We start from the raw sequence: 15,110 nt of genomic DNA, 5'->3' as shown, positions 1-15,110 counted from the left end.
CCAGTTAGTTTAATGTCAGTCGTTGAGAAATTGTTGGAATCCATTATTAAGTAAGTAGTAATGGGGCATTTGGAAAATCAAAATGCAATCCATCAGAGTCAGCATGGTTTTATGAAGAGTAAATTGTGTTTGACTAATTTGCTAGAGCTCTTTGAAGATGTGACAAGCAAAATGGATAATGGGGATCCTGAAGATGTAGTATATCTGGACTTCCAGAAGGCCTTTGATAAGGCACCGCACAAAAGATTAATACACAAAATAAGATCACACGGAGTTAGGGGTGATATGTTAGCTTGGATAAAGGATTGGCTAACCAACAGAAAGCAGAGAGTTGAGATAAATGGGTCTTTTTCTGGATGGCAAGCTGTAACTAGTGGGGTGCCACAGGGTTCAGTCCTTGGGCCCCAACCATTTACAATCTATATTAATGACTTGGATTCAGGGATAGATGGTACTATAGCTAAATTTGCAGATGACACCAAAATAAGTGGGAAAGTAAGTTGCAATGAAGAAATAAGAAATTTACAAATTGATATGGACAGGTTAGCTGAATAGGCCAAAATTTGGTAGATGGAGTTTAACGTGGATAAATGTGAGGTTATCCATTTTGGTTGGAAGAATAAAAAGGTAACTTATTATTTAAATGGAGAGAAAATTCAGAATTCTTCAGTGCAGAGGGATCTGGGTGTCCTAGTGCATGAATTGCTGAAAGCTAGTATGCAGGTACAGCAGGTAATAAGGAAGGCAAATGGAATTTTGACATTTATTACTAAAGGAATAGAGTATAAAAATAAGGAAGTGTTTTTGCAACTGTACAAGGCATTGTTGAGACCACACCTGGAGTACTGTGCACAGTTTTGGTCCCCTTACTTGAGGAAGGATGTAGTTACATTGGAGGTGGTTCAGAGGAGGTTCACTAGATTGATTCCAGAGATGCAGGGCTTGTCTTATGAGGAGAGATTGAGCAGTTTAGGCCTATACTCGTTAGAGTTTAGAAGGATGAGAGGAGATCTAATTGAGGTATATAAGATGCTAAAAGGGTTAGACAAAGTAGACGTAGAGCAGATGTTTCCCCTTGTGAGGCATTCTAGAATGAGACGCCGTAGTTTTAGGCCAAGGGGTGGTAGGTTTAAATCAGAGATGAAGAGGAATTACTTTTCTCAAAGGGTCATGAATCTGTTGAATTCACTACCTCAAAGTGCAGTGGATGCCAGGATGCTGAAAAAATTTAAGGAGGAGATGGATAGATTTTTAAGTAGTAATGAGTTGAAAGATTATAAGGAGAGTGCAGGAAATTGGAGCTGAGGCCAAAATGAGATCAGCCATGATCATAATTTGTGGCAGAGCAGACTCGATGCACTGAATTGCCTACTCCTGTTCCTAGTTCTTATGTTCTTGTGTACTCAACTATAATATGTAATCTCATGGCCTGGCATATTCCACACTTTGCTATTATTATCAAACCAGGGGATCAACCCTAGTTTAATGAACAGGGCAGGACTGCATGGAAGGAGCAGCACCAGGCATAGCTAAAGATGAGGTGCCAACCTGGTGAAGCTACAACACAGGGCCACTTGCATGCCAAACAGTGTGAGGAGGATGCAATAGACAGAGCTAAGCAATCCCACAACTAATGGATCAGATCTAAGCTCTGCAGTCCTGTCACATCCAGTCGTAAATGGCTTTGGACAATTCAACAACTAACAGGAGAAGGAGGCTCCACAAATATCCCCATCCTCAATAATGGTGGAGCCCAGGACAAAAGAGCCCAGAGCAAAAGATAAAGCTGAAGCATTTGCAAGCATCTTCATCCAGATGTGCCAAGTGGTTATCCATCTCAGCCTTTTCCTGAAATTCCCAGCATTACAGATGCCAGTCTTCAGCCAATTCAATTCACTCCACATAATATAAAGAAGTGGCTGAAGGCACTGAATACTGCAAAGGCTATGGGCCCAGGAAACATTCTGGCAAGAGCACTGAAAATGTAAGCTCCAGAATTAGCTAAGTGCCTAGCCAAGTTCCTCCAGTACAGCTACAACACTGGCATCCATCCGGCTGTGAGGAGTATTGCCCAGGTACATCCTGTCCACAAAAAGCAGACATATCCAACTGCCAAATGACACCCATCAGTCTACTCAATCGCCAGCAAACGGATGGGAGCAGTCATCAACAGTGCTATCAAGCAGAACTAATTGAACAATAACTTGCTCACTGACACTCAGTTTGGGTCCCACCAGGGCCACTCAGCTCCTGACTTCATTACTGTCATGGTTCAAACATGGACAAAAGAGCTGAACATCAGAGGTGAGGTGAGAGTGATTGTCCTTGATGTTAAAGCAGCTTTTGACCAAGTGTGGCATCAAGGAGCCCTAGCAAAACTGGAGTCAATGAGAATCAAGGGATAAACTCGCCATAGTTTGGAGTCATACCTAGCACAAAGGAAGATGGTTGTGGTTGTTGGAAGTCAGTCATCTCAGTTCCAGGGCATCACTGCAAGAGTTCCTCAGGGCAGTTTCCTATACCCAACCATCTTCAGCTGCTCATCAGTGACCTTCCTTCCATCATTAGGTCAGAATTGGGGATGTTTGCTGATGATTGTGCAATGTTCAACACCATTTGCAACTCCTCAGATACTGAAGCAGTCCGTGTCTATGCGCAACAAGACCTGGATGAAATTCAGGCTTGGGCTGATAAGTCACAAGTAACATTTGCACCTCACAAGTGGCAGGCAATGACCATCTTCAACAAGAGAGAATTGAACCATCTCCCCTTGACATTCAATGGCATTACCATCGCTGAATTCCCCACTATCAACATCTTGGGGGGTTACCATTGACCAGCAACTGAACTGTACTAGCCATATGAATACTGTGGCTACAAGAGCAGGCCAGAGGCTAGGAATCCTGCAGTGAGTAACTCACCTCCTGACTTCCTAAAGCCTGTCCAACATCTACAAAGCACAGTTCAGGAGTGTGTTGGAATACTCCCCACTTGCCTGGATGAGTGCAACAGTCAAGAGCTCCATCAATGCTCAAGAAGCTTGACAGCATCCAGGATAAAGCAGACTGCTTTGTTGGCATCCCATCCACCACCTTAAACATTCATTCTTTCCACAACCTATGCACAGTTGCAGCAGTGTGTACCATCTACAAGATGCATTGCAGCCACTCACCAAGGCTTCTTCGACAGCACTTTCCAAACCCACGACCACTACCATCCAGGACAAGGGCAGCAGACACAAGGGAACGCCACCACCTGGAAGTTCCCGTCCAAGCCCCTCATCATCCTGACTTGCAAATATATCGCCGTTCTTTCACTGTTGCTGGATCAAAATCCTGGAACTCTCTTCCTAACAGCACTGTAGATGTACCTACAATACATGGCCTGTACTAGTTCAAGAAGATAGCTCACCACCACCTTCTAAAGGGCAATTAGGAATTTGCAATAAACATGCATACAAACATGCAAAGTAAGAGCAGGCTTAGGCATTTCAGCTCCTCGAGCCAGCTCCATCATTCAATAAGATCATTGCTGATCTGTTGTGTTTTGAGTTCCACATTCCCATCTACCCCCGATAACCTTTGATTCCCTTGCCTAACAAGGATCTATCTACCTCTGTCTTAAAATTATTCAATGACCCTGCCTCCACTACCTTCTGAGGCAGAGAGTTCCAAAGTCTCACAACCCTCTGAGAGAAAACTTTTCTCCTCGTTACTGTCCTAAAAGGGCAATCCCTAATTTTAAAACAGTGCCCCCTAGTTCTGGACTCACCCACAAGAGGAAATGTCCTTTTGACGTTGAACTTGTCAAGGCCGTTCAGGATCTTGTATACTTCAATCAAATCACCCCTCACTCTTCTAAGCTCCAGTGGAAACAAGCCCACTCTGTCCAACCTTTCCTCATAAGACAACCCACTCATTCCAGGTACCAATCTAGTAAACCTCCTCTGAGCAGTCTCCAATGCATTTAAATCCTTCCTTAAATAAGGAGACCAAAACTGCACACAGTATTTGAGATGTGGTCTCACCAATGCCCTGTATAACTAAAGCATAACATCCTGACTTTTATGTTGGCCTAGCTGGGCACGCCCAAACACCATGAAAGAATGAAAAAAGGCGAATGCTTCGGGGTTCTGAATTTCCGACTATGCAGATTAAGAGATTACAGAGGATAGAGTTATACATTGAAACTGGAGGTACTTTCCCTGACCTGGGAGCATTTGACACTGACATGGGATACCCGAAATCGGGGGTGTTTATCCTCGCCTACGTTTTAACGCCCATAAGAGGCTTCCACGAAAAAGTAACTCAAATCTAACAAAGCAAAGAAAAACTTCAGTTTACCATAATTTAACGGATAGTACATGTTTAAAAATAGGAATCAAGTTTATATATTTTGTTATTTATTCCTTAATGGGATGCGGGAATCGCTGGCTAGACCAGCATTTATTGCCAATCTCTAGTTGTCCTTAAGAGGGTGGTGGTGAGCCGCCTTTTTGAACCGCTACAGTCCATACCCAAAATCATGTCCTTGATAGCTACAACGGCCAAGTTCAATATCTCATTCAAAAATGTTACTCAAACTGAACCTTTTGTAGAATAATCTTTTTTTCCCAAAGTTTCGACTTCATTTCTTTGGATGTATTCTCGGATGAGCGTGTTTCTGACAAGATCAAGGCTGATTAAAACGCAAACCACGTTGATGTAGGACTGGGGTCACAGGTAGGCCGGACTAGATAAAGATGACAAATATGGTTCCAGAAAGGCAATAGTGAACCAATCCGACAGCTTCGCAACACTTTTACTGATCGCACTTTCTTTTATTTTCAATTTTGCTTCATTGAATTCAAGTTCTAAAATTGCCGTGCTGGAATTAGAGCAATTTGTTCTATGGATTCTCAGACCAGGCCTCGGGTCACTGGTTAAATTACCCACGGGGCAATAGTGTCTTGAATGACTTATAACCAAACATTAGGAATCTAGAACAAGGATCACTGTTCACACCGTGAACTTAGGCAGAGAGGAATGGTGCCTGTAGGCAGCTGGGGAACAGAGGGACGCACTGAATCCAAATCAGTCACACGTCACTTTTTCACAATTATCGTGAAGACAAACATATTCTCTAAATTCACTTCTTGTACCAGCTACACTGTGCCCGTGCTGCGGGCATTAACCCTGCATTACTGTCTGTGTGACTGGCAGAAAACGAGAATAGGAAAGCACTGTCATTGCACTGAAAGCTTCAAACCGCCTCTCCGGGCTTATCTCCCACCAGTATTTATCAGCAAAGTTTTATTTAAACATCGACTCACACGGGGAACCTTTTGCAGTTTTGATTCGACGCAGAAAATGATTTTATATTTGCCAACAGTTGTGGACGATTGCAACTTTATTTGAACTGAATTTATTTTTCCCTTTATTCGATTTTTCTCCAGGCACGTTTGGACAATTTGGAACTCATTAATCATGTGACAATAAGCAGGCTAAAGGTGAAAACTAGAGAGGCATCAAAGCCTTAAATTACTGTTTTGCACTGAAGTCGCCGGTGCTGGTTATCGCTGGGTTCCACGTTGCTCCCTGTGGTGAGCGCGAGTTTATCTGAGAATACTGAGCAGCAGAGTTGGGCTTTGAAACTCACGCGTAACTAACAAGAGGCGGGTGGTTATCTGTAAACTCCCCACGTCCCACATCCGCACCGAAAGCTGTGAAAGATGAACAGTAACCGAGTGTCTCAACCTCTGCTGACTCTAGCAAACCTGAAAGCTGATGATCTCCGGTGTCGCCGGGTTAACATGAACATCCTGATATTAATATTGATGCAGATGTCTATTTTCTGCCCTGACTGGACACTGAGTGCTGCCGAAGGGATTCGGGTATACCAGACTCCAGATTCTCTGCTTGTGACTGAAGGAGGGACAGCGAACCTGACCTGTGTCTATTCTGCTGATGAAATTCAGGACTTTGTAATCAACTGGCTTCACCAACCAAGAAACCAAAATAATCCGACCTATATTATTTACATGGACAGATGCAAGAGTAATCAGTCAATCCGAGTGGTAAACAAAAAAGACCAAGATCGAAATGTATCGCAGATATCAATAAACCGCCTCCAGCCTGGGGACAGCGGCACATATTATTGTGAATTGATGAGTCTGAATCCACCGTCCACTGAAGGTATGAGGGGCAATGGAAGCACATTGACAGTTACAGGTAGGTCCCATTATTTATGTTTCAAAGTGTGGCGGTACTCATGGTAATTCAACCCGTCACATCATTGTATTCATGTCCCAGTGTTTATTGGTGCTGTGAAGGTTAAAACAGTTGACAAGGTCCCATATGGCAGATTGGTCAGGAAAATAAAAGCCCATCGGATTCAGGGCAATGTGAAAACTAGATAAAATGTTGGCTTTGTAACAGGAAACAAAGGGTAATGGTCGATGCCCTTGCGAATGGAAAGTTGTCTCAAGTGGCGTTCCACAGGGCTCGGTGTTGGGACCCTTGCTGTTTGTGTTATATATTAACGATTTGGACGTGAACGTGGGGTGCAGATAACACAAAGATTGGCCGAGAAGTGGATAGTGTAGAGGATAGCCATAATCTCCAAAACGATATAGATGGGTTGGTGGAGTGGGCGGTAAAGTGGCAGATGGATTTTAACATAGAGAAGTGTAGGGTCATACATTGAGGGAGGTCAACAGTTACAGGGATTACAAAATAAATGGGAATATACTAAGAGGGGTAGATGAAGTGAGAGACTTTGGCATACAAATACACAGGTCCCTGAAGGCAGCAGTTCAAGTAGACAAGGTTGAAAAGAAGGCATATGGAATGCTCTCCTTCATTAGCAGAGATGTAGAATATAAAAGTAAGGATATAATGTTGGAATTGTATAAAACACTGGTGAGGCCAAAATTGAGTATTGTGCACAGTTCTGGTCACCACGTTACAGGAAGGACGTAATAGCTCTGGAGAGAGTGCAGAGGAGGTTTACAAGAATGTTGCCAGGGTTAGAAAAGTGTAGCCACGAGGAGAGATTGGATAAGTTGGGGTTATTTTCCTTAGAACAAAGAAGACTGAGAGGTGACTTGATTGAGGTGTACAAAATTATGAGGGGAATAGATAGAATGGAGATGATAAAACTGTTTCCCTTGGTGGACAATTCTAGAACCAGGGGACATAGATTCAAGATAAATGGGAGAAAGTTTAGGGGGGACATGAGGAACAACTTTTTTATGCAGAGGGTAGTGGGTGTCTGGAATTCACTGCCCAACTTGGTGGTAGAGGCAGAAACTCTAAACTCTTTTAAAAAGTACCTGGATCTGCACCTTAAGTGCTGTAAGCTGCAGGGCTATGAGCTGGGTGCAGCAAGGTGGGATTAGAAAGGGCACCTGGGTGTCCTCGGGCTGACATGGACAAGATGGGCCGAATGGCCTCCTTTTATTTTGTAACTTTTCTATGGTTCTATGAACACTGGGCTGAGCTTCAGCAGCCATTGATGGGGAGCTACAATTGGCCAAGCACACCGTCTGAAGAAAGCGAATGATCAGGACTGCTGCTCCTGGTCATGGCTCAGTGCCAATGATTCTTGTTGGAAAGTGTTAGGGTATATGGGACCAGGAGCAGACTGGAAGAAGGGTTACCGAGAATTGTCATTTGGGAGAAGTGAAGGTGGGAACTCGGCATCTATTGAACCTTCATGCAGTAACAAACAAGACATTCAGCAGAGGAAGTGGAGAAAATGGGTACAAAATATGGGCATGTTCAACATGCAACTGGTTCCAGTGAATTAGTGTGGACAACCTAAATATAAATTTACTTCAGATCAATTCAGTAATTGGTAGCGCGTCAGGCATTCTAGTCTAAAATTATTTTCTGATATTTATTACAGTGCTGTTCAATATTTCCACATAAAATTGTAAACAGTTAGATCACGTCTTTCCAACAATTATTCTGTTCCTCTCAGTAATGTTTTACACCACCCCCTTTGTCCGTGTAAGAATTTGGAATGTCAGGACTGCTTGAACTTCATTCTCTGCTTGGAGAATAACTATGTTGTTGGTGAACACTGATCACTCCACGCCAATAGGTCTGAGATTTCAATTGACATCGTCAGTAGGATGTAGTGATCTCTGGATTTAAACTCTTACTTATTACGTGTAAATATATGGTTGTAATCAAACAGAAATATAATTAATCCATAATTTTGTTGACCTTTTCCGAACTCAACTCTGAATGTTGGGTTTTACTGAGGTCATTTTGACTGTATTATCTGATTGTTGCTGCTCAACTTCTTCCTGGGAAAAACAAGACCGACACAAACAAGTGGTGCCGCAAACCAACCAAACCTACCATTTTGACTAAATTATATTCCCGAAATCCTGCACAGCATTCTTCAATTGTACCTCTTGGAATGAAGGTGAACAGTCGGCAGAAAACTCAGAATTTGAAATACTGACCGTCCAATCACGTTATTGGATGGCCAGCTCTCAACTTCTGGGAATTCGTCGACCAGCTGTTTTGGAAGAGGTGTTAACTTTAGATGCGATAATTCTGTCCCTGAAGCAACCGGGAGAAATACAGGCTAATGCCTCGCGGAATATCAAATCCGGTGTATTATTCTGTGCTTGAGACGTGTAATTAAAGGTTACAATGTGAAAGGAACCAATAAAAACATATACATCCTGGGGTTACCGCACAGTGAGAGGTGCAATAACGACAATTTCTCTTTTACGTGTTTTCACTTACAATCACATTAGTTGAAGGACGTATTGTTTGGCAGAAATTTTTACTTTCAATTGTGATAAATATATACAAATTTCTTTTAAAGAATCTTTCAAAGATCCTAATTCCAGGAAAATCAAAGTCCAGTGGTCTTTCCTGCTGTGTCTGCTGGTGATTTTATGCGTTGTTTTACTTGTAGCTGCAAGCAACAGGAAAGCGAGACGTGAGTATTAGACTTTCATTATAGCAATGTTAGGTTTATGATATACAACTTTAATCAAAAATAGCAAATATTCTCCAATTAATATAATGACGCCTTTTAACAAATGCTTGAGGGCAAACGGAGACTCTGTTACTGTTCTTCTACATAAAATTATTTCAGCCAGAATATGTTGTTATATAAAACAAAAACAGAATTACCTGGAAAAACTCAGCAGGTCTGGCAGCATCGGCGGAGAAGAAAAGAGTTGACGTTTCGAGTTCTCATGACCCTTCGACAGAACTAGGTGAATGAATCATTCACCTAGTTCTGTCGAAGGGTCATGAGAACTCGAAACGTCAACTCTTTTCTTCTCCGCCGATGCTGCCAGACCTGCTGAGTTTTTCCAGGTAATTCTGTTTTTGTTTTGGATTTCCAGCATCCGCAGTTTTTTGTTTTTGTTTTTATGTTGTTATATATGTGCTTAAATATGGTAACTGGAATTTATCAAAGTTTGTAATTGTTGTACAGTTTTTACCACATTTATCAGTAAGAAAAAAACCAACCTGGCAAATGAAGTTCACCTTTTCTACAAATCCTGAGATAATTTTATTTTCCAAATTTTCACTGGACTCCCACCTAAAAGCAAAATACCCTGGATTCAATGATCAATCCATTGTCATATCCATGATTTCAGCAATCATGACATTTTTTTGTTTACAAAAGCACAACAGCTGCCGGGTATCACAGGATAACAGTTACCTATATCCTTACTCGAGTTTTCCTGTAACCGTCACCCCTATCCTAAACCCAGATTAGTCCTTTATTAAGTTATCGATTTTTGGGCAGTCTGTTCGGCTGCTCTGTGGTATCTCTTGTACCGTGGCTTCTAATTCTCGACTCACAGTCGCTTACATTTACATTATGCCTGTCTCTTGGCATTTTAAGAGCTAGATTTTTACCTTACTTCCTTTCCTAAATGAAGATATCTTGAGCTGTCCGTAACCTAGCACCCTGGGACTGGATATTATCAACCAAGTGGTCTCAACTCTGAGTCCAATGTATAAAGGTGTAATGCACTGACCCTGTGCAGCAATGTGCACAAGGTTAGAACACTTTGTTTTTCCGAATTATAAAACATCTCTAGATATAACCTAGTACTGCCTTCACCCTGTTAATAACTGGGAAATAATCACGCTCAAGCACTTTTCTTTTCAATGATTGTACAGGGATGTCCTTTTGTGACACATTTCCCCATTTACCGCGTTTACAATTGTGTTATTTTAATACATGAATTAAAACCAGGCCTGGTCACTCCCTAGAAGTCGACTGTTTTTGCCCCCATAAAGGGAGCCACATATCCGGCGCGCTGCGCTTACCTGGCTCCACGACTTTCACAGTTCTTATACAATTAGGCTGATCAGTGGTCTACACATTTCTTGTTTTTGTTCCAATATACATTATATTTAAAACAAAAACAGAATTACCTGGAAAAACTCAGCAGGTCCGGCAGCATCGGCGGAGAAGAAAAGAGTTGACGTTTCGAGTCCTCATGACCCTTCGACAGAACTTGAGTTCGAGTCCAGGAAAGAGCTGAAATATATATTTCAGCTCTTTCCTGGACTCGAACTCAAGTTCTGTCGAAGGGTCATGAGGACTCGAAACGTCAACTCTTTTCTTCTCCGCCGATGCTGCCGGACCTGCTGAGTTTTTCCAGGTAATTCTGTTTTTGTTTTGGATTTCCAGTATCCGCAGTTTTTTTTTTGTTTTTATACATTATATTTATTTACATTGAATTCCAAACCATGTCCCTAGGCCATCTGTCCCAATGGTTCCCAACTGTAAGAATTTTCAATTCACCTTATGCTCAAGATATACATAATATTGCAGCGTTCCGTACAGCAAGACTGAGTTAGGTGTTTCAGTGTGAAACCATTGCAGAATCTGATTCAACGCTGCTATAATTGTCCTTTGTATGGTATTATCTATCTTGTAGATAAGCTGCCTGACCATAAAAGCAAAGAACTGCGGATGCTGGAAATCCAAAACAAAAACAAAAACAAAATTACCTGGAAAAACTCAGCAGGTCTGGCAGCATCGGTGGAGAGGAGCACAGTTGACGTTTCGAGTCCACATTACTCTCCAATAATAATAAAAACAAAAAAACTGCGGATGCTGGAAATCCAAAACAAAAACAGAATTACCTGGAAAAACTCAGCAGGTCTGGCAGCTCAAGTTCTGTCGAAGGGTCATGAGGACTCGAAACGTCAACTCTTTTCTTCTCCGCCGATGCTGCCAGACCTGCTGAGTTTTTCCAGGTAATTCTGTTTTTGTTTTGACTCTTCAACAATGCGGACTCGAAACGTCAACTGTGCTCCTCTCCACCGATGTTGCCAGACTTGCTGAGTTTTTCCAGGTATTTTTGTTTTTGTTTTTGAGCTGCCTGACCATATGCGTGTATATTATAGGCTGTAGTCCAAATAGACTTATACCGGTAGCATAAAAACCTGAAAACTGCATTCAATCGCTTTCTTATAAACGGTTTTTTGAAAATATTGCTTCTTAATTTCTTGGAAATCTAATTGATTCTCATACAGCTGTAAGACAAATCTAGTCTCATCCTGTCAAACTGCCCTTCCATAAATTACAGTCTTCAACTCATTATTGGATAGCAGAGCAGCATTTACAATTCTGTAAAATTGACCTGTGATTCATGTCCCAAAGTAGTTTTGCTCCATGTGGTGTCTCCCATTTTAGATAAAATGGTTTATAAAATGCTTTATCAGCAATAATGGTAAGATAGGCCCATTCTCATATTGCAGGCCAATATAATACATTGAGCTATGTTTCTTTTCCCTGAATTAAAAAAAATTCGAGCATCGATTCGGCGTGACACGAAAGTTTCACATGTAATCATTTTCGGTTGTTTTTTTCTTCCTCAATCCAGAGAAGCAATTAGTTGAACACAGCGCTCTGTCTACGGGGACCGTCCCAGAGGTACTGTGCCTGGAATAAGGTTATGTTTAACGCAATAGTATCATGCCCTGCATTTTGTGCAACTTGGGTTTTAGTCTGACGTACAAGCAAAATACACACTGTGCATGAGAATGTTTTTGTTCAGATTCGGCAGTAATCACTGATCTTTTGTCCCATTCTTCGGTGATTTTCAACCCTGTTTTTATTTTGCTTTGAAACGTGACCTGTTTCGTTAATGCTGAATTGAGTCCCGGGTTAAGTCCCCAAATCTTTTGGTTTAAGATTTCTCACTGAGAAACTTCACACAGGATCAAGGACCTTGATGCAAAACAATACCTAAGAATGAGAAAAACAAATTGCAAGAGGAGGTAAAACAGTAAATAGGGATAGACGATCTCGACAAGAAAGCAAATCGCGTTCGTTTCAATCGCGCCTTTGGAAGGGTCAGAATTTCATACAGCGCTTCATGGACAATGGATTTAAGTGTGTTTCACATGTTTCATGGGCCGGAATTTTCCAACCCCTGACGCCGGCGGGATCTTCCGGTCCGCCGATGTGAACGGAGATTTCATGGTTCGCCAGCTCCGCCGTGGCGGGGTGGAAAATTGCGCCCCATGATGGGGAGTAATTTATCTTAACTCGCCGAGTAGGGAATTGGAGCGATCAGATGGCCACCGTCGTTAGGAAAATATTTGGCTTTAAAAAAGGGGTGGTGAAAGTGGAAGGAGTTGAGTTTTGCGGGGGTAATTTTTGCAGAGTTTTTCCCAATCCCCGGCCGTAACTTCCGATGCAAACCCCTGATAAACGGCGCAAACGGGGGAGTCTGTCTCGGGTTCGCCTGGACTGGGCAGGGGGTGAGAATGGAACCTGAGCTTGGGGATGGAGCATTGGCACCTGAGAGGATGCAAGACAGGAAGCTTTGACTCTATGGTATGGAAACGAGAAAGGGGAAATGAAATGAGAAAAATAAGGGGCGAGTCAGCGAAAAAAAAGCGCGAGAATTGAGGCCTCAAGTGTACAGTTTGTTTCTCAATTGTTAACCATGTACTGAAGTTAATTTCACAATATTTTAATTAGAATTGCTTTTTGTCATTTAATTGTGCAAAATATTACAAAGTTAACATTGTATTATCTTCGGAAACACTGCTTATGATCGCCAGTAAATGTGTAAGCACTAATAGTTAATGCGTTTATTAACACTGCTGGCTCTTTGCAGGACACTTCAATATTGGATAAAACAATATATGCGACCGTGTATTGTGCCAGAATGAAAGAAACTCCGCCGAATTTAGCGATTGTTTATTCTAATCCATTGGTAGAAAAGACGGCGCCTAATACGTCAACAGCTGAGGCACGTTGTCTTAAACTGTGAACGTAGATTTCGAATTACTGGAGAATCCTCCCAGGCATCTAGTTGCACAGCCTGCAATGGAGATCATAAATTAATACAACAACCATGATGCGGCAATTAAAGATAATGAAGTACTTGTTTAGTGAGTTACTGATAGACATGTTTCAAAAGTGAATTACCATCGTGTGAATGTACTTATCTCTACATTGCGGTCAGATTGAAGTCAAAGCCGTGGCGAATTTGTTGCAACTTGTGCAGACTAATGTGTTTAAACAGTAAATAGCTGCTTGCTAAATTCTCTACATATCAAAATATATACAACTAATGAGTTGCACTACATTTACAGGCGGACTATTCAACTGTGAACATCTGCAAAGCGGATCCCAATTCAGAAGGTGGAAATGAAGAGCAAATGATTTACTCCCAACTGCAGTTTAAAGAGAAGGAAGTTCAGTTTCTGACACCCTGCTTGCATTAACTGCAACTTGCAGTCCTTTACTGTTTCTGACGAAACGAAATACTGCAGATGTGTTCAGTTGATCAATCAATTGGAAAACGTGGGAGGCTGAGTCGAAAGTTGAGTGAGGAGTAAGATTATGGCTTGCTGCAGATTGGAGACATTTCGTCATCTGACATACTTGTGTACAGAAGACAAACGGCCTGGATTTTTGCATAGTAATGATGGTAAACTTGGCAGCGTTTATCATTACCGCTATTCTGAAAATAACAGAAACTTTTAGAATCCACACATGCGCAGTTATACCGGAGGTTGCTATCAGTGACTCTCTGCTTCTCCAGGCGATAAACTGTTGAGTTTCCCCGAATTCAATCAATTCCAATATATTGAACCAATGGGAGCATGCATTGTAATGCTCTCAGTCTCGCTGTAGAATCCTTGAAACCCTTGTTGAATGAGGTATAACTAGGTTTTTAACAGCACTTTTTTAATTCATTCATGGGATGTGGGCATCTCTGGCTGGGCCAGCATTTATTGCCCGTCCCTAATTGCCCTTGAGAATGTGGTGGTGAGCTGCCTTCTTGAACCGGTGCAGTCCATGTGGTGTAGGTACACACAATTCTGTTAATAATAACTGCTAAAAAGCCTCACTGAGCACAAAAGAGTAATTTTATACATGTTAAATGTCAAACTTCTCCATTGTGACATGAAATTTCACATACTTTAAAAATTATAGCCCAGAACTTCTGATCTCTGGATGGTCGTACCCTGCAGGTAGCCCACAAGATGTGCTGGGGAACCGCTCAGGAGTCCCCATATGCTGACAATATGGGAATTACCTGGGAAGTCTGGACTTGCAATGGACAATTCCCCTGTGTTTGGAACCCTCCAAAACTCAAGTTAAAGTCAGAGACTTTGGATTGTTCCGGCTCACTCACCAGAATAGTTACCCAGGAAAGATTAGAAAGGTTAAACCTAGTTCTAACTCTTTGGTAGCTCCATTACTGACTCCCACTGGAACCCCCAACTATCCCCCTAACCCCCATGACTAGCCCCCAACCCGACTACCCCCTGACCCAACTACCCCACCCGACCCTGCAACTACCTCCTGGCTACCCTCTGACGCCCAATTCATCCTGACCGCCACCCCCGCCCCCCCCCCCCCCCAGCTAGCCACGCAACCCCATGACTACCCTCAACCTGGAGACCCCCGACTACCCCCACCTGACCCCACAACTCCCTCAACAAGCCCCACAACCCCCTGACTAGCCCCACAACCCCCTGACTAGCCCCCAACACGACCAACCCCACCCAAGTATCCCCTGATGTGACTATCCCTGACCTCCCCACTACCACCTGATCCCCTGCCTACCCCTCCTGACCTGACTACACCCCAACCACCCAACA

General features: G+C 42.5%; 1 protein-coding gene across 1 annotated transcript; it reads left to right on the top strand.

Annotated features, from left to right (window-relative positions):
* Nucleotides 1-5,710: 5,710 nt before the first annotated feature.
* On the top strand, nucleotides 5,711-14,821 carry LOC121286045. The gene is made up of 5 exons (XM_041203062.1): nucleotides 5,711-6,209; nucleotides 8,827-8,943; nucleotides 11,867-11,916; nucleotides 13,112-13,246; nucleotides 13,593-14,821. Exons 1-5 carry the CDS (start codon nucleotides 5,711-5,713, stop codon nucleotides 13,722-13,724), a joined length of 933 nt encoding a protein of 310 aa, XP_041058996.1. The 3' UTR covers nucleotides 13,725-14,821.
* The last annotated feature ends 289 nt before the right edge of the window (nucleotides 14,822-15,110 follow it).

The sequence above is a fragment of the Carcharodon carcharias genome, chromosome 13, assembly GCF_017639515.1.
Source record: "Carcharodon carcharias isolate sCarCar2 chromosome 13, sCarCar2.pri, whole genome shotgun sequence".
Taxonomy (NCBI): domain Eukaryota; kingdom Metazoa; phylum Chordata; class Chondrichthyes; order Lamniformes; family Lamnidae; genus Carcharodon; species Carcharodon carcharias.
The sequence above is the reverse complement of the archived record's forward strand: the minus strand, read 5'-3'. Positions and strand labels throughout refer to the sequence as shown.

What these genes read in the sequence shown, in the direction of transcription:
- LOC121286045 (XM_041203062.1), top strand. Translation starts at nt 5,711, where the DNA reads ATGAACAGTAACCGAGTGTCTCAACCTCTGCTGACTCTAGCAAACCTG. An exon ending in AAGCAACAGGAAAGCGAGAC is followed by an intron (nt 8,944 to 11,866) that starts GTGAGTATTAGA and finishes TCCTCAATCCAG; the next exon opens with AGAAGCAATTAGTTGAACAC. An exon ending in CTAATACGTCAACAGCTGAG is followed by an intron (nt 13,247 to 13,592) that starts GCACGTTGTCTT and finishes CTACATTTACAG; the next exon opens with GCGGACTATTCAACTGTGAA.